A 22,164-nucleotide genomic window follows, 5' to 3' on the forward strand; every position below is an offset into this window, starting at 1 on the left:
CTTCTGCTAGACGATTTTCTCAGACAACCGTCGCTTCAGACGCTGATCTCATCACACTTTTACCGTAGGACTAGTTTTGTAATAATCTCAAACATCTCAAACGCACTTCCCTTTTACAAGGTGATTTTTAATTAACAGTCACGCTACACATTCGATTGCGTAAATGATGGGCTTCGCACGCATGCACGACCATTGCTATAACGTTTCCTTTCAGAAGCGGGCCTTCCTGACGTCGGAGGCGGAGCGATGCCGTGGGTGGGCTCATGAGCGCCCACGGCTAGAGCTCTCGAGGAGGACTCTGGCCGCTCGACATTGCTCGGTCGAGAACGCATGGCTCCGCACCAAAGAGGTCGATGTGACTATGATCAGGCCGAGCTTCCCGTGAAGACTACATCGAAGGCAAGTATACATATCTAGAGCATTTCAGGTCTGCCAGCCTATGTAGTCGCTTCCGCTGTGCGAAGCTTTACTAATGGAAGTCGAAAATCGCCGTTTGCATTAAAAAGTTTTTTTTTTTTTTTAAAAAGTGACGATGATGACACTGATGTCTACTATGGAAGTGTGGCAACTTTTCCTGACGACACTTAGAGATTGATGAATATTTTTTTGTACCTATTTCTCTTAAGCGTTTCGAAACGTCGACACCCGCGTTGCACAGACTGCTGTGAAGTAGAGTCAGAAGGAAATGAAGCATGATGCAATTGCGTATGCGGAATCGAGGTGGGATCACCGCGAACTGCAGCCATGGGTGGTGCTAGCAGGAGTTCCAACACGATCCTAACCACTATGCCCCGTGCGTCGCTTCGAGCGCAGCTGCCACACATAAAATGGGTAAGGATAAAGTCCTTAATCAATCCGCTTGGGATGTGTTCACTTCAATTCAGAATCGTTTGAGGTTTAAGAACGTGTAACTGGCCTATACAATGGCTTGTGGGGCCAGCCGGTGATCAAACTAGTATTTTTATCCTCCCAGAGAAATTTATCGGAAGGGATGATGAATAAATTGGGGTACCAATTTATCGGAAGGGATGAAGGCTTGGTTGTCGCTGATGCGGTTTGGAACCAGCGACCTTGTTGAACAGAGGACCTCTTAACGACTGCACTACGTGGCACTAGTGCGTCGCACTGATTCGATTCGTGTCGATTGAGAGAAAAGGAGAGGTAGAGGGAAGAAAAGAGAGCACCGTCTTCTTTTGACAGAAGTTTATGGTCGCTGTTGAAGATATTTGATGTCCACGATATGTTAGTATTAGTTCACTGCATAACTCCACACTATATTAAGTCACGTTACCTCGTATGTGGGACGGTGTACAAGAACTTATTGATAGCTATTTCGTGGAAAAGACCAGCTTCGAAAAAAACCTCCATTAGGTTGGAGTAGTATTCCAACAAATAGGATGGGATGTAGAACCTGAAAATATCGTATAGACTGGGAACATCGCTGAAGTGAGAAGTTTTTTCTCATAGTTTTGTCATAGAGACGCACTTCAGTAGACGCAATAATTGCCTCCTAGCAGAATACCATTAACTATGGATTATCTAACATTTGCTAAACGATTAGAAAAATATGACTCACAGATCGCTTATTGTCCAACCATCTATTGAAAGTAAAATCGCGGAAGGATTTACTGCCTCCTTCACCTCAGATTCAAGCTAAAACGTTTAAATATTGAGAGTAAAATAACAGAAGTAATTTTTTTCCCGATCTTCATTAAGTGTTCAGCAAAGAGCAGAAGTTACGGAAGACATACTCCATGACGGAATTGATTCCAAGCAGCTTGTATTCCTGCATCGTTTTTATACTTTTCTTCGAATAATTGCACTGCTGCAGACGCTGCATGTAGGCCTAAAACTTGAAATTTATGGTTTGTTGAATAAATTTGGTGTTCATATAAACAAGTAACACATGGATGAAGCGTTAGTTTTCACAATAAGCTAAAGGAAATTAGCGAACCGCGACTCCGCACTCGGAACGTGTAGGTGACTTTCGAATTCAGAAAAAAACAGAGCTGCTATCTGCAGTTCTGACGACCACACCTTTTCCAGAGCTCTTCCGGCAAAGGATTCGAGAGGAGAGGTGGGGCAGAGGTACACTAATGGTGATTCTGCAGTGTTGTACAGACTCAAAATTAGTACTTTCTGTGATGACCAAAGGAAGAGAAGTCCCATTTTAATGTTTCTTCACTTCTTAGATTGAAAAAAAACGCCTTCCTGTTCGATCTGCCCAGTTAAGTAATTTTTACGCTGGTTAGTGTATGGACCAGAAGCGGCTGGGGAATCACAGTTGTCATAAGCTTTTTCGTCTCACCACACGGAGAAGTCATCAACAACATTAACGTGACTTCGGAACATTTTTCTGCTGTAATTTTGAGAAAGAGACGCTTACTACTTAACGGCAACACCGACATTTGACCACGCTTGACATAGCATCGAATCCACAATAAAGGGAATTACTTGCATAGGTACTTGGATGGCTCGTCTTCACTGAACGCGCGGGCCCCAGGATCTCTTCCACTCGTTTCGTTCCCTCGCTGTTGTCATCCAAGATGTTGTTAAGTTTCGTGAGTGACGTTGACGAGGTTCTTGAGAGTACTGTAGAATGCAGTAGAACCCTCAGCTGGTCCATCCGTGTAGCGAACACATCACCCCATCTCGTCGGTCCCCCTCGAGGGCGTCTACCATCTCTTGGGATTCTTTTAGTCCATGTATCGTCTTCACATAATGGGATCATGTTTGCTTTCTTCTCGATACATATTCCGCTCGTTCGCGGCTAAATTGTGTGCGCCGGTTAAACTTCAGAAGACATCTCTCAAGGATTCCATGGGTAGTGAGTAGTTTCTTGAACGTGGTAGTGGTGCCTGCCCACGTCTCCGCTGCGTAACAGAGCGCTGGAAGAACTGTGGAGTCAAATAGATGGGCACTGAGATCTTGGTCCGTCAGTTGATCCGTAGCTTCCCTGACGGGTGCGAATGCTGCCCATGCTGCTCTCATTCTTCTATTCAGTTCTTCCTTCAAGTAGTTTTCCATGTTCATAGAACGTCTGAGGTATACATATGACGAAGTTCCCACGATTTGGGTGCCTTCAAATTGTAGTCCTCGTCCCTCGTCCTCGCAGTAGGTGTTCTTCATAAACTGTTTTTCTCTCTGTTTATTCGCAGTCCTATTCTTGTCCCTGCCTCGTTTAATCAGTTGAGAATCTTTTCTGCTTCATTGATATTTCTCGAAGAGAGAAAGGTGTCGTCCGCAAAACGAAGGTTGGAGAGGAATCTTCCATAAACACGTATGCCCTTTTCTTCGCAACAAAGTGATTTCATTATCTACTACAATGCAGCCGTGAACAGCTTTGGCGATATAGTATCGCCAAAGCTGTTCACGGCTTGTCGTACCCCCTTTTTAATGGTGTGGTGAGGGGGTGGTGGAAAATTGTATCCCACTGGTGCATTGACCGTAGCAATTGGTCAATGTCCTCCCATACGACACGTCCACCCCATGATCGACGAGCGCTGACAGTATTGTTGGGTTGGGTTGGGTTCATATAGGTTGGGCGACTACCTGTGGTGAAAGCTAAGCTCGCAATGGCGGGGATGCTTAGTTTGGAGAAAAGTCTTTTTGCCACTCCAACATATTCACTGCCTCAGTGCCCTGCACGCTGGGGCCTGCCGCCTCAGACGGACGGTATGGCGGCCCCTGAGAGGAGATCAAATTTCAGCTTGCTCAGGACGTCTTTGATTCTAGACCGAGGGTGATTCTGATAATGGGAATTAATGGTCAAGAATTTGTCGATGGGAATTCCGGGGGTCACCAGTTCTGCCGTATGCTTCCTTGCGAACCTTGTTCTGGTAGTATAGGGAAACTACATTTTGCTGTATAATTTATGAAAGGTCTCGGAATTGAAAGAAAATTAACGGCTTTTTAAAAATGAAAATTACTAATATATTCGAGATGAGAGAAAATATCAAATAGAGGACTTGTTATAGACAGTTTTGCTTAATTTTGAAGATTTTTCGAGAAAGACATTTGGAATTTGTTGAGAAACGGTGCACTGCAGCAGAATATATGCTGATGAGTACTTGTCTGTCCGCTTTTATCAAATAGCTGGGAATCTGAATTTGTACCACAGTTCGAGCCAAAATTTTATCAAAAATGTAATCGCCCATGCGAGCGAACAATTTGAGTTCTGTTCAGAACTACTGTTTTTCAGTGCTTTTCCGATTTTTGTTGTGTCAAGCCGTTCAGAGTTATCCTTTTTAGCAGCGAAATATGCTATTAATAAGATGGTCAAGTTGTTCTCCCACCGCTCCTCAAATACAGAACATCATCGCCAAGGTTTTCTGGCACACGAGATTCATCAACATATTGTAGCACAGTAGAGTTAGATCTCCAGGTTCATTGGATGCTACAGGGAGCAAGAAACCGAAGATGATCTATATCAATGATCACGCGCAATCTCAGCTAGTATGCGAAAGAAGGGCCCCGCTAATGTAACGAGAAATGGAAAATGGAATCAAGAACACTTTGATGAGATTTTTTCGTACGCTGGGTTGAACGTATGCAAAAAGAATACGAGCCAAAAAAACCACAAATGCTTAGAAAATAAAGAGAAGGGAGCGGCGACTCGGAACTTTTAGAGGATAACGGCATTCTCTGATCTTCTTTACAGACGAAAAGTTGTTTGAGAGAAAGAGAAGGTATTCAGCAAGTGTCCGTTCCGTGTTCCGAGCCCCCAAGTGACAGTGTTTCGTTCTTCTCATTCTGTTTCTGCCATGATTCTTGTTGAGATAATACCACTATGGTTCATAGGTAAGGCTTTGGTAATAAACAGTGAGAAACAAAACAGTACACTTTTCCAAGCTCTCCTCTAGTTGCATTGCGCGTTTCAATTTCGCATTACCTCAGTACAAGGGGCGAGAATTCAGAAATTTGCAAGTTTATGGATGAATCAAATCAGCCAATTAATCAATCAAATAGGGATCAGATGGTAAGTTATACTTACCGAATATGGTGGTCCACCTGCCTCTTCGGTTTATATATCCAGTTCCACTCACATGCATCGTCTTTTTCAAATCCATTTGATGCCAAAAATTGAAGGTGAGGTCATCTGCCATCACAAAATAGCCTATAACAATAACTTGTAGTGTAGCTCGTAAAGAGAAGCTAAAAGAAGACAACATAGGAGAAACAATCACTCTGCTCGTTGACTAATAGAATTCAAGGATGCCTCTAATAAGACTATCAAAAATTTAATTATAAATGAATTGCCCTGCACATTCGTGAGACGCATTTCCTTGACTTTCGACAAACAGTAGTAGATGAAGAATCCTTGATATGCTTCATTTTCCGACAGATGAACATAATTGAAAGGGCGAAATTTCCTAGGAAATCCTAAAAATTAATGCATGATTTATTTTCGAAAGGTTGTGATTAAAATTTCTTGTGGTTTATTTTCAAGCAGTACCGTTCTCATCGTATCGTTTCGGATACCATGATCCACAGAATATTGTTATGCCAAAATATGGTTGATACATCCTTTGAAGCACTCCTATTGTTTTGTTGATAGGATAGTTAAATGTTATAATCAGAGCCTGAATGACATCACGATTACACCACCTTTTAGCGAATCGCTGTTAGATTCAGCGAGACTATGTACTAAGTAAATAACTGTAGATTGGAGATCAGTAAGCACACTGCTGTTGCCAGCCTCATGATTGTAATCCTTGGATGAATGCATCATTTGACGGAGATCTGAATCATTGTGTAATAAGCTATGTATGCGTTGCATTTGACTTATAGTGACGATCACAGATTTTTTTTCAATGCAAGAAAAAATGGCTGAGCGCAGTTTCCGAAAAAAAATCTGCAGGACAGTTCAAAAGAATCGCAAGATAATAGTGATACATTATTAAAACGGAATATTTTAGAAGTATCAATGAAAGTGGAAAGGTGAAAACGAGTTAAATTATAATTCGACTATTAGGACTGTTTAGACTATTTGGACTGTTTAGCCTTAGAAAAATTTCCGAGTTAATTCCCTGAGAAAATGAAGTTACGGGAAGTACGGAAATTTACATTGTAAAGATATTGATACGAGTTTTTATCAGATATTAATGTGGTTAGTAGTGATATAGTAGTGAAATTGGTGGGACCTCTCCATCAAACGAGGAGGCAAAAATGTTTGGAAAGATCCTCGTAAATAAATTGGGATGTTGACCTCTCTCGAGCTATTATTGAATTTTTGCTTTTAACATTTTTTTCAAATTATCTACTCCTTTTCATTTAATGTATCGTATATTTTAATTCAGTTATCCATTCTGAATGTCCACGCCGTCATTCAATTCCTTTTCTGAGTTGGCTGATTCCTCAGAAAGAAATTTAGAAATGCCACAAATGAAGAAATATTTCGTAAACTGATAACCGGGAGAGTTCGCCCGTGCGCACCATTCGGCGAGGTCGGTGAACGCCGTTAACTTAGAGGTGAAACTGCTGTCGACCTGGGGTAATTGAAATAATTATTTCAGTTAAACATGTAAAGTAATGAAGAAAGTTCGCTCTTACCTCGCTTAGTTTCGAAAACATTGACAAAATCTCCACACTGGCTTGCCTACAATTGTCTCCACGCGAATCTTCATTTTGAGAAATTTGATATTCGTTATCGTCGACACGCGAGGGGAACTCATATCTTAATTTGTGACAACGACTTCAAACAATGATTTAGGTTTCTGTACTTATATTCGCCTGAACACGATAGTTGATCCACTAGACACGGCGGAGGGAAGCGCATATATATATATATATATATATATATATATATATATATATATATATATATATATATATATATATATCACAATTCGAAGAGGCTATGAGTTACTGCGGGCATGCTACGGCCGCCCGTGCGAAAATAAGTACTGAATGCTAAGTTTTTGAAGCCACTCACCCAATACTTTGGAGATCTTCAATCCATTTTGTTACTAGAACCGTATCAATGCTGTTCCAAAACTTCTTTGCTCTGCAATGAAAGTGTAGTCACTACTTTTCCAATTCTTTTCGTTAGTTTTCACTTTTTTTCTCATGGGTGGTCTAATATGGACAATCTTTCTTTCTTTTTTTTTTGCTTGCGCCTTATAATATGTTACAAAATAAACTGCGGGGATACACATAACAAAACCATGCTTCTTCATTTGGTTATACTATCATTACAAATATTTTTGTGTGGTTCGTTGATCTCATCATGAACATAAGTGTCCAAAGAAAAAATGTTTCCTCGGCAGACATCTAAATTTTTAGGTAGTGGCTTCTGAACGAAGGGAACTTTTTGTTGGATAAACGATGATGTATTACTTAAACAAATGCCGCCAATGATGCACATTGGTCACCACAAAATATGGCGACATTCCATTCCATTATGATTGAAAGAGGAATCTCCAGATTAACCATAAGATTTAGCAGGGAATGTTCTATGGACTTTACTTTATTGGATGTTGACACCTTCCTGCATTTTCCTCGAATTCCTCGGCGCCACTTTTCTAGAAGTTTTCATATTCATCATAGTAGCGTTCGGTAGAACAAATGAAATCCCGTAAACTTGCATCACTCAACTCCTTACTTTGGTTACGAAGTGATTCTAACATTTCTCGAAAGAAAAGCTAAGTAGCAAATAACCTACTGAAAACGAATGCTCCAAACCTGAATTCATGTGCCAGCTGAGTAGTACATCTAGTGATATTTTCATGAGTACAACGCCATTCCTGTAGAAATCTTAGCAGTTGTCCTAGTTCCAGGTAGTCATCGCTTCAAAAAGAACTTATGATAGCAACCATGTTTTCTTACATTTAATCTTTATTTTTTTCTACCACCAAATATTAGGTTGAGGAATAAGTTCTTTCCGTTTTAATCGATCGTTTGTTTACAGCGATTCTTTTGTCGTAAGGCCAATCGTAATATACCATTTTAAAGAGGTTTTTTCGCTCTACAAACCTGTTGTAACCATTTTTTCGATAACTAAATGTTGCCTTAATTTCAGGCCTCTGAAATGGAGATTCCAGGCGGTAAAAAACAACATTTTCGACACCTTCTTTACTTCGCCTTTCGCCGAGGTCAAAAAGCCACCGAAGCTGCTCGGGATATTTGCGCCGTGTATGGAGAGGATGCTATAACTGCGAGGACTGCTCGAAATTGGTTTGCCAAATTCAAAAATGGCAATTTCGACCTGGACGACTCTCTCCGCTCTGGTCGACCTTCTGACTTCGACGAGGATAGTCTCAAAGCGCTTTTGAAGGAAGACGGCCGTCGATCAAGTCGGGAATTGGCCGAGAAGATGTACTGTGACCAAAAGACAATTTTGAACCATCTTCACTCGATGGGATTTGCCGAAAAACTCGGAGCTTGGGTACCACACCACGACAACGCACGGCCTCACACAGCAAACATCGTCAAAGCCGCCCTCCATGAGCTCGATTGGGAAGTCCTTCAGCACCCACCGTACTCTCCGGACCTTGCGCCAACAGATTATCACCTTTTCCGCTCGCTGTCGAACCAAATGCGAGGTGTTACCTTCGACAACAACGAGGACCTCGAAAATTGGCTCAACAACTTCTTCGAGTCCAGGCCCGGCGGTTTTTGGCAAAACGGTATTAACAAGTTGATCGAGAGGTGGGAGCAGGTCGTAAACAATGACGGAGAATACATAGTTGATTAATTGCTTGTTATGATTGTTGTAAAATATCAGGATTTTTCAATAAAGAAAAAAAGGAAAGAACTTATTCCTCAACCTAATAGTTATAGTTTCTTGCTTTTCCAGAGAAGAAATGATTGTACCATTTCTTGGGAAAAAAAACCACCAGGATCCATATATATTTAATCTTACCTTTTCAATGTTTTAGGAACTGACTGATCGTTTGAGGTTGTCATTTGAACCGCGTTCGCAGGATGAAGGGCGATATTTTCACCGATTATATGTAGAAGTTTTTGGGCGAAATACGATCTGATTGTTTCCATGACTCTAGAAATTTCTACGAATGTGAGAAAAAAAATGTGCTCATGACAAAATAGGATAAACTAAACAAAATATGACTTGGTGTGAAACTCAACCCCTAGAAATGTTTTAAAAAATCAGAACCACTTGAACATGCACAGGCTCAGTAGCATGAAGAAGATAACAAGCTGTTTTTTCTCTTCCTAGGATTTAATATGGAACTGTGTAAGAGCCCTTCTGTGAAGTTTCGCATGTTGCGATGAAAGAGCATACATTTTCGTACTAAACAACTTGGTCCTACCTTAAATTCCACGTTCGGAGGAATTTTCAATGCTGTGTAAATAGTTTTCAGAGCATTGTTTTTTTAAGTATAACTATGGAAATCCAAAGTAACTCCTACAAATACAGGTAGCCGGTGGATTGAGAACCACAGAGTGGTCAGTTTGCCTGGGGAAGCAACTCTTTACATATGTACAGAAATGAAGGGAAATCGCGCCAGAAGTGCTTCACCAACCAGGGCGACAGCAAAAACGCTTTCAATGGCTTCCTCTAATCCACAGTACCGGAATTCTACGCTACCGGAATAAATAATCCCGTTTCTCGTTGGCCAAAATGTGCTAATTGTAATTGTAATTACAATTGAATTGTGTAATTGTAATTAATTGATTAATTAAGTTGTTATTTTGAAACTAGTTATGTTACTTGAAAGTTGCTATTTGAAAACAGAAATTACTATACACACTCACCGCGGCTTCACTGAGACGGGTAGAAAAAGCGTGAAGAAAGCACGACGATGAAATAATGTGTTTCGAGAGTTCAATGGACCATAAATCCCTAGCATATTTTCTAATTTTGCAGCTGGACTTCATTGTCGTAAAGTAATAAATGGGATAACAGTAAGAAGGTGTAACTGACCAGAATCAAGAATTACAGGTGGAGCAATTTGATTGAAATCGTCGTCCCTTAATACTCTTCCGTCGATCCTGCTATGAAAGTATTTCCAAGAGTAGCAAAATATTACAAGTATATACTTAGTACAGAATGATATAAATAGAAATTTTTCATTTCGCAATTTTCAAAAAATCCGTAGTTTTTTTTCCGCCCTCTAACTGTACTGTATAGAGACATTATGATCCTATGTAAACCTTGTTATAGGGTCGATATCATCGTGAATGAGACCTTGTTGGATAGCAGGCGTACGCATTTTGTGGCATAAGCAACAATGTTCACGCATATCGATGTGATCCTAAAAATGCTTATTAGTGATTTAGGTGACGGAAATGGTTGTTAATAAAAAATATTCCTTATTATTTCAGTCTATGTTCTCTAAACAAACTCCAACAAAGTGGAACAGAGTTTTTCAATCCAACCCCGACTCTCTGTTTTTCAATACTATTTTAGCATTTATTTGATAGCGATTGAATTTACTTTCAATTTTGTTCATCGAATTTTTGAAGTGTTCCTTGTCTTTCTTTACTCACAGTCACGGTCTGTTTGTATGCGTGCCGTCCCCTCTGAGCAAGATATTCTTATTCATATTGTAGAAGAAATAAGGATAATAGGATAAAGTATATGGTGTTAATCCGCTTGGAATGCGCCACCTTATTCACTTCAATTCAGAATTGTTAGAAGTTTACAAACGTGTAACCGGCCTATCCAATGACTTCTGGAGGCTGACCGCGATTCGTCAAGTAAGTGTTTTTATCCTCCCAGACAGGTATAGTACTAATTTTCGACCTCAGAGGGATGAAAGGCCTGTTGATGGCGGATTCGAACCTCCGATCGATAAGGTAGATAGCGGAAGCTCTTGCCGACTGCGCTACACCCGCCCCCGTAGCACAAATACAAAAAGGAGATAGAAGTAAGAGAGAGAAGGTTCAGCCTTGCTGGTGGTAACCATCTATTAAGACATTTCTATATACAACAAAGAAAAACGGGCGGGTGTGGTGTAGCGGTTAGAGGTTCCGCTTCCTGCGCGATCGATCGGAGGTTCGAATCCGCCCTAGTGCTCACTGAGCCCTTCATCTCTCCGGAGCCGATAAATTGGTATCAGAGAGGATAAAAGCACTGACTGGACACATCGGCTAGCCACCGCAAGTCATTGTATAGGCCAGATACACGTTCGTAAACCTCAAACGATTCTGAATTGAAGTGAACGTGGGGGCGCATCCCAAGCGGATTGATTAACGCCAGAAACTTTATCCTTTGTCCTTTATAAACAAAGAAAAGATATAACCAGAAAAGGAGTTCTGATGAGGATTATTGGATGGGTCATATCTCGACAGAGAAGTATTTGATGGATTCAATCCATATTTAAGCACTTCAACTTTGAAGGGTACCTGTTTGTATTCAACTGGGAATCCACGAGGCCATATGTTCGGTCGGCCGTAAAATGCATATGGATTGAAAAGTTGCTCGGCGATGGAGCTGAGCATAGAAAAGAACGACTTCAGTAACAAAGTACGTAGGAGAAAATAAAGGACAATTAAACCTTTGCGCAGTAGAAATTTCTTCCGAGTCTTTTCCAGGTGAACGACATCCATAACGTAGGCCACTTGTTTCTTCGGAATAGGCAAATTTTTCGAGATCGCTTTCTAAAATCATAGAAGAATCAAATATTATAACACATTATTTCAAATTATATTAGAAGCAATAATGTAACTACACCAGAAATCGTGATGTCATCGCCTGCATCATATATCCACTCAGCACCGTTTTTAATGGCGTATAGATATCCAATATTCTTTCGTGCGTATGAATCCCGAGGAAGAATCTCATGTATGCGGTAACCTTCAATTTTAGTTGTCTAGAAATATCCAACTATCCAGTCTTAGAAAATTTTTTAAAGAATTAAAAAACGTTCGGCATTTAACCAGTTAGACGTGATAAACCGTACTTGCCAGTGGTTGACCCTATTTTTCTCGCTAAGAGGATAAGAGAACGATTTTGCCCCACTTTAGAAGGCGTATAGCGAAAATGTCAGGAATGGCTGTGCAATTTTGCTTTAATGCCGATTTTCATAACTATAAGTAGATTAAATGCAGCACACCAGGGAATACGACATTGGGTTTCTCCGAGAAAAGATAGGATAAGTGGCGTAGATTACGAGTATGAGCACAATTACGCCTAATCCTAATTAAATATTTAAAAAATGGTGCCGCAAATTGTCTTGTCGATTAAAGGCATCACCCTACGAATCTGAGGTGGTGCAGATTTCAGGTGGAGTATTCGTATACGGGATGGGAGATTACGGAGAGGGAGGTGATTCCGTCCATTTCTTGCTAATTGCCGTAAAAAACGGCCCGGAAGATGCGGCGCTGCACAAGACTGGCGCGCTCCAATCGAACTCGTAGAAAATAGTGCGCCAAAACGAATGAAGCCGTATCTTCCGGGTCGTTTTTTACGGCAATTAGCAAGAAGTGGACGGAATCACCTCCCTCTTCGTAGTCTCCCATCCTGTATAGGAATACTCCACCTGAAATCTGCACCACCTCAGATTCGCGGGGTGATGCCTTTAAATTTCTCGGCAAGGCACCTTACGACGCGCCATGTCTGCGTCCGCGAGCGAACGGAAGAAAATCAATGAGACTATTTGAACTGAATGGTAGTGGTCATCAATACTTGACAGAGGCTTACCAAGCTTACTCTGATCCTCTATGCTCAAGAAGTGAACCTTTCTCGTGGAGCAGTTCTTGCAAGTTTTACTACCTCCAACAATAGCTACAGACCAACCAGAAATATTTGATAAATGCTGCAAATATTCGAGAGAAAAACATTAGAAATGATGTAATGAAGCTCTCCTCACACATACATAGGACTAATTGATAATTACCTAGTGCTTCCTTCACGAGAGAAAACATATTTCAATTCTTACTCAATGAAATAAGTGAAATGAAGCTCAGTGAAATAACAAATAACTGGAATCAGCTGGCCACACTAATTTCACCACAAGTAATTAACAACAAAACCATATTCTTTAATACAGGCAAGAATAATCAGGTAAGATTGTTTTTGGTGTTGATTGATGTTTTTTCTCCTGATATTTTTTTTGTAATTAGTAATTATTCATCAAAAACCAAACATTAGGAGTATGTACATGTACATGTTTACAAGTGGGTGATTTATGCAAATAAGAAATAATAATAAAATAATAATATAACAATTAGCAATTACTATCAAAAAATCGTTATTTTTTTTCTAAATTTCAATTGAATCATCATAAAATCAACGGGAAAAAGCTTTCTGTCGACTTTTCCGAGTCGATTTATATACGAACTATTTCCTTATGCTTGAAGATGCATGAGAATTAATTAACGGCTCATTGTTTTTTGTCTTGATCCCTGATAAACTGTTAAGTACCTCAAAACATTTTGAAGGACTGCGTATAGAGGTCACGACAATCCATTTTCTTTGCTTTATAGTCCTAAAAACTTCGCTTGAAAAATTCAAAATCAAAAATCTAGAAAAACACGACACTATTACCTTTCCGCAGCAAATTTCTGGAAATATTCGGATTGTACGGGAGCATTTATACTATTCAGAATAAATTGGTAACCAATAATTAGTAATACGGCTACGATGAAAGTTTTCAACGACTTCGATGTCATTCTACGATAAAAGATACAGTGGAAAAATTTGACTACAGTTTTTTTTTTCGCGTGGCATGATCTACATGAAGCGTAACACACAGACACATGGATATGCATACACACAGACACACACACATACATACACATATGTGACAGTGCGAAGGCGCTACAGTTGTCGAAAGAGGCTTTATGCGAATATAGTCGCCGCAGAACACGTTCAGCCGTACTGCTGCGACACCCACACGCGACTCTGATTCCTCGAGGAGCCTATCAACCCAGCGAAGCAACCCTATCGATTGGTAGATGCGCCAGAGAAACAGGGGACTGTTGTCTGACCGTGTCGCGGACACGTTGCGTCAGCTTGGTTGAACCCATACGTTGGCGACTGTACATATCTTTGTAAGAAGCATGTTTTGCAAAAGAACATTAATATTCGTGTCAACATTGGGAAAAGATGACGACAGTGTATTCTAAGGTAATCTGAGAAAATGCCAAAAAAACCAATAAATATAAAAGAAAACAAAAAAGCAAATATGATATGGGCATTAGTATTAAGCGATGTAACAGAGGGAGAAGGTTGTTTCAAGTTTCAAAATAGGTGAGGTCACAACATTGAAAAATAGGACCTTGCGAAAATTATCGCTCATAATGACGAGCGAAAGATGGATCATGACAAATGAAAAAGTACTCGCCAGCGACGATAAAATCAAGTAGACTACGTTTCGAACATGGCCGTTACAAGTACTGTAGTTGAAAAAAGAAAATTCAGCTGTTTTTGGAACCTGTGAACCAAAATCTCCGAAGGGAAGAATTTTTCCAATCACATTTTGTCTTATCGGATTCACAAGAAGTGCCAGTCTCAAATTTTGCAACATTTTTCCGCATCGTAACACCATTATTGTACTAATACAGTACAACTACTGCTAAGAATTTCCCCATTGACTCATGAGGGTTTCATTAATACTCGTCCAGACGAATCCTTGCCGTTTCCATTCATTGAAGAACAAAAAACACCTATTCCTCGTGCCTGCTTCTTGTATATCTATCTACATCTTTTCTTCTATCTCTGTTTCTATTACCATTCGTACTCATTCATTCGTTGATTTTGTAACAATGTGTTGATTTTTATATTGATTGCACACGTCTTCCAATTTTTCCGATCACGCTGGCGGTGATTCGACGTACAAGGACCACGAAAGATGGTTAACGTTGCTCTTTGGAAGACAAGAGGACTCCCTAACCTCTGGGGATTCTATAATAACCTCCAGTGAGTCCTCTTGTCACTTAAAGCACCCTTTAGGTGGATTAACAGTAAGAATTCTTTATTTCAATTTAAAAATTTTTTTTCAAAGTCTTAGAGTGTGATCTCACTTCTTTGAAGAATAAACCTCGTATGCCCTCGTTTGTACCTCGGACACCACCGGGTGCGCTATGCAAAATTTGAATTGCTATCGTAAACACCTTGTATGAGTAGCAAAAACAAACTGTGATGATTCTAAAGTTAGTACCTCATTATTTTCTTAATACAACCTTAAAAAATGAGGTCACTCCATAGAATGTGGTGTAATTTTGCATTCACCAGCTCAAACAGTGCTGTACTACAGGTCAAATACTGCTTTCACCTTTGAAAAGTTTCAGCTGAAGGTTTCTTTTTTTTTCTCACGAGACAATGAATTTTGTAAAATGAATGTAAATTTGAATGCATAAAGGTGCGGAGGCAAATTTGGGATTCAACTCCCCTGTGAATTTCTTTTGGTGACATTTCATATCAGTCGATGAATTATCAAATTTAAATTAGTTGTTAAACTTTTGATTAAAATTCACACCCTGCTATGATAATGCTGCAAACTTCTCCAAAAAAAAAAGAACTTTATAAAACGTGTTTCAAAAAACAAAAAAAAATCAACAACAGTGCCATAGGACTTCTTAAATTAACAAATGCTTTAAAATTTAGTGCATAATCATTACGGTAGGAATTAGCTAGTTTGATAATGACTTAGGTTTTTACTTTCTCTTTTTTTATGCTTCTTATTATTCTTTAATTATTCTCCTTGCTCTTCTGTCTTTTTTTCCCATGTCCAGCAAATAAGTCCAGAATGTCGACACCACAGAGTCGCAAAACCGGAAAGATGTGAATTGTAATTCAAATTTAGTCGTAAATTTATCTCATGACCTGCAAGGCGTTACGCGCAGACTTCTAAAAAAGCAAAGATATATTTGCGCGTTCGCAACGTAATGCAGTTGCTTGAATTCAAGTTTCAACGAACTTTACGTTCGTGAAATTCTTATGTCACTTAAATCTAAATTTAATTTAAATCACTGCAAGGTGAAATTTTTTTAAAACGTCTAGGTAATGAGATAAATTTCATTGATGGACTCGCTCAAGTGCTCAACTTCTCGAAAATCTTTAAAACGACACGCGCAAACACTTGGCCATTCGAATGATTTGCAGTCGAATGTTCCATTCGTTGAATCGGTCATTTAGTTTGGATCCAAACACAGCTGTCAACCTTTCCAATCATCCTTACCACTGAAACCATGATAAAATACATCGATGAAATTTCCTCATTCGCAAACGCCATCACGATTTCACTCCAGAAAAAAGTCAGCGCTTTAAAATCGATCAAACAGCTACGTTACGTTGCGATAAGTGGGAAACGGTACTCATTTATGTATGCGTAGCGAAAACCGAAGCGAAAACTTTAAAAACTAGTTCATTTTCCCAAAAACGGAAAAACGAACTACTAGTTTTTAAAGCTTTTCAGAAAAGAATACAATTGCTCACCTTTTACGAATTTTTCTATTTGCTAACATGCGTAACTTTATAGGATGTAGTGCGATAATAACCTCGTTATATTTTTTATCCCATATACTACGGTCTTCCTTCAAATTTTCGAATAGTATAGTTGATGAGTTTGTCGAATTCGTTGAATTGGAAATTCTAAAGCATTCAATAGATAATGGTTAGGCGTCAACGGCAACGGGGTAGCTATCAACGATTGACTTTTGATCTTCCATTCAAATTCTCATGAAAAAAAAACAAGATTAGCGCAGAAATCTCATCAGTTTATTGCGAAGATTCGAACCTTGCCAGGGACGCTCACAGTGAATTGACTCTCTTGAAATATGCTTTAAAGGCATCACCCCACGAATCTGAGGTGGTGTGGAGTTCTGAAGAGTATACGGGAGCGTAGATTGCAAAAACGGGTGCGATCTCGCTCATCTCTCCCAGCATTACTGTGAATAGACGTCTTCGGAATGCGGTTCTTTAGGATGACCTCTATTGCAACGCGCCACCCTTGCGCCTCGCCCCCTCCTGCGATTCGTCGGAATTTAATTCGGACGCTTCGATGGCCAATTCATTTCATTTTACGAAGAGATATACCAGATCCCACCCATTTTTGCAATCTACGTCCCCGAATAGTTTTTGGCCCTCGGAAATCCATACCATGTCAGATTCGTGGGGTGATGCTTTTAACTGATGAATGGGCATTATTCTATGATCAAGGAGAGGTGGTTATGAAAAGGTGATTTTTTGTGTTGTTTCGCCTCGAGAAGCAAAGAGTGCGTTACGACACACGCGTCGCATTCACCAAGCTGGACGCGTTCGACATCGACTATTTTGGCAAGTCTGTTAAAATCGAAAAAAAAAATCCAAGCAATATGCGAGATGCAGAACTTAGTATTTCTCGAAAAAAGCACCACTTCCAGCAGACGTGCGTCATCTTTTTACCTTCCATGATTTGAAAGATAAAAAGATGACGCATTACATCTACCTTCCAGCAAAGGTTGTGAGCGCACTGACTACATTTGAGCTTTAACTTCAACTTTTTTTGTCGTTATGAACATTGTGACAGTGGCCACGTTATAGGTGAAAGTTACAATTTCTAACATTTGTGATGTGTTTTCCCAAGCTCATTTACCTTTTTTGAAGATAACTCGTTAAAGTCACATACAAAAATGTTTTAGAAAACCCAAACTTAAAAATTTATGACCACGATGTTTAGCTACTGTAGCTGTAGAAAAGATTTCTACTCCCGGAACGAATGCGCGAAAAAAAAAATCCTGCTGCTCCCAATGCGTTGAAGGCGATCCGTTCGCTTGTACTGTAATCTCCGTCGAAAGGTCTTCTCCTAACAGATAAATCTATTTTGAAGGAATAGTTCATGCTCTTGCGCATCTTTTTTCCCCAACTTTCAAATCCGCTTTATCATGCGTAATTGTGGAACTTACACTTGATGTGGAACAGTATAAAGGTACTTTGAAATGGCGATTTCATGAAATATATTCGCTTCAAAGAAGATCTCCATCAATCCGGCATGATAATCCAATAAAGAAGATGGTATGTAGTACCTAAAGATGGAAAATAAGATCGTTCCGTCCATCCATTGTCTCCAAATGCCAACACCGTTGAGAGAACTTGATTGTAGTAAAAACAAAGGACAAAGGACAAAGTCACTAGCGTATCAATTCACTTGGGATGCGCCTACACATTTTGCTGCAATTCGTAATCGTTGAGGTTTTGGAACGTGTGTTGTACATATACAATGACTTGCGGGTATCATATTTGTGAAAAAAAAAACCAAATGACTGATATTCTTATGATAAATTAGAAATCAGACTCGGGGAATATTTACTGTTTCGAATCGCCGAAAATTCTTACTCGACGCATAGGTCCAAGCGATATCACGCTTCTTTTTGTTTTCGAAAGTCGTTGCGTTCAACTGGAGTGCGCATAAACTCGAACTCTAGCCTTAGCACTAGCCAGAAGTTACTTCTACAATAAACTCGAACGTAATCAAAGCGTAAACGTCGGATAACGTGTAGTCTGAGGTCCTTATGTCCGTTCTGTCCGGAAGTTGTTCGCGACGCGACATACCCTCGTCTTCTCAGCTTAAAAGGCACCACCCCACGAATCTGAGGTGGTACTGATTTAAGGTGGAGTGTTCTTACGCGGGATAGTAGATCGCCGAGAGGGGTTTGATAACGTCCATTTCTTCCTAATTGCCGTAAAAAACGGCCCGGAAGATACAGCTTCGGGCGTTCTGGCCCCATTATTTTCTACAAGGAGTTCGATTGGAGCGCGCCAGCCTTGCGCACGCAGATTTGGGGTGGTGCCTTTAAATCGGCTAGTGCTCTCAAGATATGTGATAACTCACAAATCACTCATTGACCAACCATCTTTCGTTGTTAGATGCTCGGATGCGGTCATACCAGTCTTCATGTTTGACGCCAACTTAATTATAGTTAATTTGTGAAGCATTTTTTAAGAAAAAAAATTCGATGACAATGTTTCCTGTACACAGGACAATTTTTTTAAGAATACTGACCCCGTCACCGTATTGCTTCCACACCGCCTGTACCGCTGCATCGTTTTTATATTTCTCTTCAAACAGGGACTTCGCTCTTTTCACAGCGACCATTCCTAAATTCTTTTTCAATATTCCATAGCTTCATCGTGAATCATCCAAGAGGTTAGTGTTGGGAAATGGACGGGAACGAAACGATATTATATATTTACCGCTTTCAGACGGCCACCATGGTCCAGACGCGTTTTTAGGACGAATTCCAATCGAGTGCATAGTACTGTTCAAATCTACACTATGCCAAAAATTAAAGGTAGTGTCGTCAGCCATCACAAAATATCCTAAAATAGAAAACAAAAAAGCAACATTAAAAGCTAGCCACAAAAGGTAATGCTGAATTATGAATTATTTCTGAAAAATCAATAACCTAAGACATTTTGAAGCAGCAAATCCTTGACTTTTGACAAACAGTAGTAAGCAAAATACCCCGCGTTCATTTCATGTTTTGACAAATGGATGTAGTTGAAGGGATGCAGTACTTTTGGGAAAGCTGGAACGATTTGAATAGACGACGATTCGTTGAATGTGTCTTGTACGAATCACCTTTTTGATAGTATTCTCTCGAAAACCATGATCCACAGAATATCGTCACACCGAAGTATGGCTGGTAAAGCCGTTGTATTAAGCCAATAGTTCCGTTCATGGGGTAATTATATGTTACAACCAAGACCTAAAGAAATACTCTGATCTATATGTGGCACTTCCCACAATTCTTGCCCTTTTTGACCGTTGAGACGTTGACGCCAAGTCTTTTATAGCATACGACAATGTCACAATAGATAGGTGAAGCGTAAATGTTAGATAGTGAAATGAATATGGATTTTTTCACGACAGATCCAGTAAAATAGAGATGTTATAATCGTGATGCAGTGATCGAAGAGACAAAACTCATGAAAAATCCCTTATTTCTTCGTTTTTTTTAAATATTAAAATGAATGTTTTTATTTTTTTGCTTTAGTGCAGAGAATAGTGATTTATTCGAAAGATGTTTACACTTCAAACCAGATAACTGCGCACTAAGCACACAATTATCTGTTCTAAGAAATAGACGACTACTTAAAGAGAGTTGTACAAAACAAAAAGTTCCTCTAACAGCGCAAAAGCTAATTACCAAAGTCGTTTTCTCAGGCATAAAGAATGAATAAGTGGGTGCTTGTTATAATGTAAATCCAAGTACTGTTGATTAACGTTGTCAAGATTTAAGGAAGAAGAAAATCATTGGAAGGATTAAAAGAAGTGGCCGGATGAGGAAAACTAGTGAAAAAATTGTTCACAAAATTTTTAAAGGAGTAGAAAGTAATCTGATGTCTAACTGGAGTGGATGTTCAAAAAGATTCTAACCAAAATCTTCAAAGATTTTGCTATTTCCAGGAACTTCCAATGTGTCAAAATCTGATTACATAGTCGTAATAAGAGCCTTTTCCACTGGTTTCACCGCTTATTCTGTTTTTAGGGCACCTCTTACATAACAGTTTGCCCAGATTCAATTTCTGTTCCAATTTTTTTTTTGTCGAAATGCGTACTGTAGACAATGTTTGTGCTCGAGACACTAAGAAAACCGATTCCAGGGAATCTCCTTAATAGGATGAAGTGTGGTGATGGGACAAGGACCCCTGGAAAACAACCCTCCTCCTCCCCTGGGGTCAAACATAGGCAGAAACTCAAAGGTCCGATACCCCGATGGACTGAGTTTTTGAGAAGAGAAGAAAACTGAAAAACTTAGAACTGAAAAGATGAACTACTCAAGAGTTCTGACCGTTTACACATTTTTTCCGAAAGTTTCAAATAATCTGGAATTCCAATTCTTTTCCTGCAGTTTTCACCTTTTTCCGGAGGAAATACATTTCTCACATCATTTTCGAACACTTCAATTCAACGATAGGGAAATGAAAAATTGGAACAAAATCATTGGAAGAGGAAGAAATTGCTAAACTTTTATCCGTCACTCTAAGCTAAGCTTAGAGCTAAGTAAACTAAGCAATCAAGAGCACATAAGGCTTACTGTTTTTTCGAGGTATTTTAGTACATTGTTCCTGGCGCGAACATTATTAACCCGTCTCGGTGATGGTAGAATGTGAAGAATTTCTAAACAATTAAACATTTCATTGGTATCTACTGGATTTGTCAACACATTGATGATTGTGACCGTTTTGGCCTATTAACCATGGATTAAAGCGATTTTTGGAGGGAGTTAGCTACAGGTAACTTGCACAGTCATGCGTGATCTATTTTATGTATTTCATTTCTTTTTTGTATCTCATTCACGATTAGAACGGCTGTTCTGGATTGCTGAACCAAACCGTGCTTTTGGAAATGATTTGTGATTGTAGATATTCTCGCACTAACGGTGCAAGAACCAAATAAGTATGGAGGAAGCAAATTCAAGGATAACTGAAACAAACATTGGCGATATTAACCTAATTTTGGGATTATGAATACAAATGAGACTCATAAAACTACCCACTCTACGACATTTCTGGACAACGAGAACTGCTTAACCGACAAAATTTGCCTAACACTTTATATACTTTGAACAAAAGATTGCAATAGGTGAATCCTCGGCGCCATTTCAACGATGGATTGTTTTTCGATCGAAAATACATCCCACCGAAAATGTACAGATATGGCCTAAAGTTATCTGAGCATTGTTCTTTTAGTGTCTAGTAGTAAGAAAATCAAGAGAAACAGAGAAAAAGGGTAGGAGATCTATAGGAAAACTTGGTGGATGATTTATCAAAAAAAAATTGATGGACTATCTACTAGACGATGGAAGATTCGTTGCCACGTATAATTCTATAGTAGCATTGTAGGCCTCACAGATAATTCGTTGGTAAAAAAAAAACTCATCTTTCGGGAACGTTTCAGTGAAATTGCAAAGTTATATCTTTAGAGTCGAAAAAGTTAGTTGCTTTATTTGTTGTTTGTAAATTTTTTTACACGTTGCCTTTCTTGGTCCACACTAAGTATAATTCTATTGAGGTATGATCTACCTAATAAACAAAAAAAAAAGAAACAAAGCATTTTTCTCCATGGAATATATTGTCGCGCGGTCCCAGGTGGCCAAAAGCAGCGTGTCATCGATGGCTCAGATTATCAACAGTGGGATAAATCCGAGCGGTATACTACGAATGGATTACCAGAATAGTTGGCGGCCGCGCACCAGTTGGAAAGAGCAACACCTGATCTTATTTTGAGTTTTGATCTCCTGCCATCCTAAAAATTCAAATCACTCTTGCCA

General features: G+C 39.5%; 2 protein-coding genes across 7 annotated transcripts in view; both read right to left on the reverse strand.

Annotated features, from left to right (window-relative positions):
- RB195_008758 (uncharacterized protein) overlaps window positions 1-22,164 on the reverse strand; it is a gene marked incomplete at both ends in the record, with an annotated part of 52,559 nt that overhangs the window by 676 nt on the left and 29,719 nt on the right. For 2 of the 6 annotated variants that reach the window (XM_064195416.1, XM_064195410.1), the window contains 30 exons: window positions 1,292-1,411; window positions 1,577-1,653; window positions 1,752-1,846; window positions 4,994-5,116; window positions 5,260-5,382; window positions 5,456-5,582; window positions 5,648-5,742; window positions 6,413-6,488; window positions 6,553-6,676; window positions 6,935-7,006; window positions 7,684-7,788; window positions 8,864-8,998; window positions 9,718-9,805; window positions 9,887-9,954; window positions 10,117-10,217; window positions 11,311-11,398; window positions 11,463-11,565; window positions 11,639-11,761; window positions 12,608-12,722; window positions 13,331-13,394; window positions 13,454-13,579; window positions 16,346-16,501; window positions 17,794-17,913; window positions 18,720-18,796; window positions 18,891-18,985; window positions 19,082-19,207; window positions 19,294-19,416; window positions 19,470-19,596; window positions 20,929-21,011; window positions 22,064-22,139. In XM_064195416.1, coding sequence (XP_064046558.1) covers window positions 1,292-1,411; window positions 1,577-1,653; window positions 1,752-1,846; window positions 4,994-5,116; window positions 5,260-5,382; window positions 5,456-5,582; window positions 5,648-5,742; window positions 6,413-6,488; window positions 6,553-6,676; window positions 6,935-7,006; window positions 7,684-7,788; window positions 8,864-8,998; window positions 9,718-9,805; window positions 9,887-9,954; window positions 10,117-10,217; window positions 11,311-11,398; window positions 11,463-11,565; window positions 11,639-11,761; window positions 12,608-12,722; window positions 13,331-13,394; window positions 13,454-13,579; window positions 16,346-16,501; window positions 17,794-17,913; window positions 18,720-18,796; window positions 18,891-18,985; window positions 19,082-19,207; window positions 19,294-19,416; window positions 19,470-19,596; window positions 20,929-21,011; window positions 22,064-22,139 — 3,131 coding nt within the window. The remainder of the gene's footprint in view (window positions 1-1,291; window positions 1,412-1,576; window positions 1,654-1,751; window positions 1,847-4,993; window positions 5,117-5,259; window positions 5,383-5,455; window positions 5,583-5,647; window positions 5,743-6,412; window positions 6,489-6,552; window positions 6,677-6,934; window positions 7,007-7,683; window positions 7,789-8,863; window positions 8,999-9,717; window positions 9,806-9,886; window positions 9,955-10,116; window positions 10,218-11,310; window positions 11,399-11,462; window positions 11,566-11,638; window positions 11,762-12,607; window positions 12,723-13,330; window positions 13,395-13,453; window positions 13,580-16,345; window positions 16,502-17,793; window positions 17,914-18,719; window positions 18,797-18,890; window positions 18,986-19,081; window positions 19,208-19,293; window positions 19,417-19,469; window positions 19,597-20,928; window positions 21,012-22,063; window positions 22,140-22,164) is intronic. The other 4 variants (XM_064195413.1, XM_064195412.1, XM_064195414.1 and 1 more) reach the window with 3 other exon arrangements.
- On the reverse strand, window positions 2,728-3,129 carry RB195_008759 (uncharacterized protein; the record flags this gene model as incomplete). The annotated part of the gene is made up of 1 exon (XM_064195417.1): window positions 2,728-3,129. The coding sequence occupies one exon, from the start codon at window positions 3,127-3,129 to the stop codon at window positions 2,728-2,730; it is 402 nt and encodes a 133-aa protein (XP_064046561.1).

This window comes from Necator americanus, chromosome III (genome assembly GCF_031761385.1).
Source record: "Necator americanus strain Aroian chromosome III, whole genome shotgun sequence".
In the NCBI taxonomy this organism is placed as follows: Eukaryota; Metazoa; Nematoda; class Chromadorea; order Rhabditida; family Ancylostomatidae; genus Necator; species Necator americanus.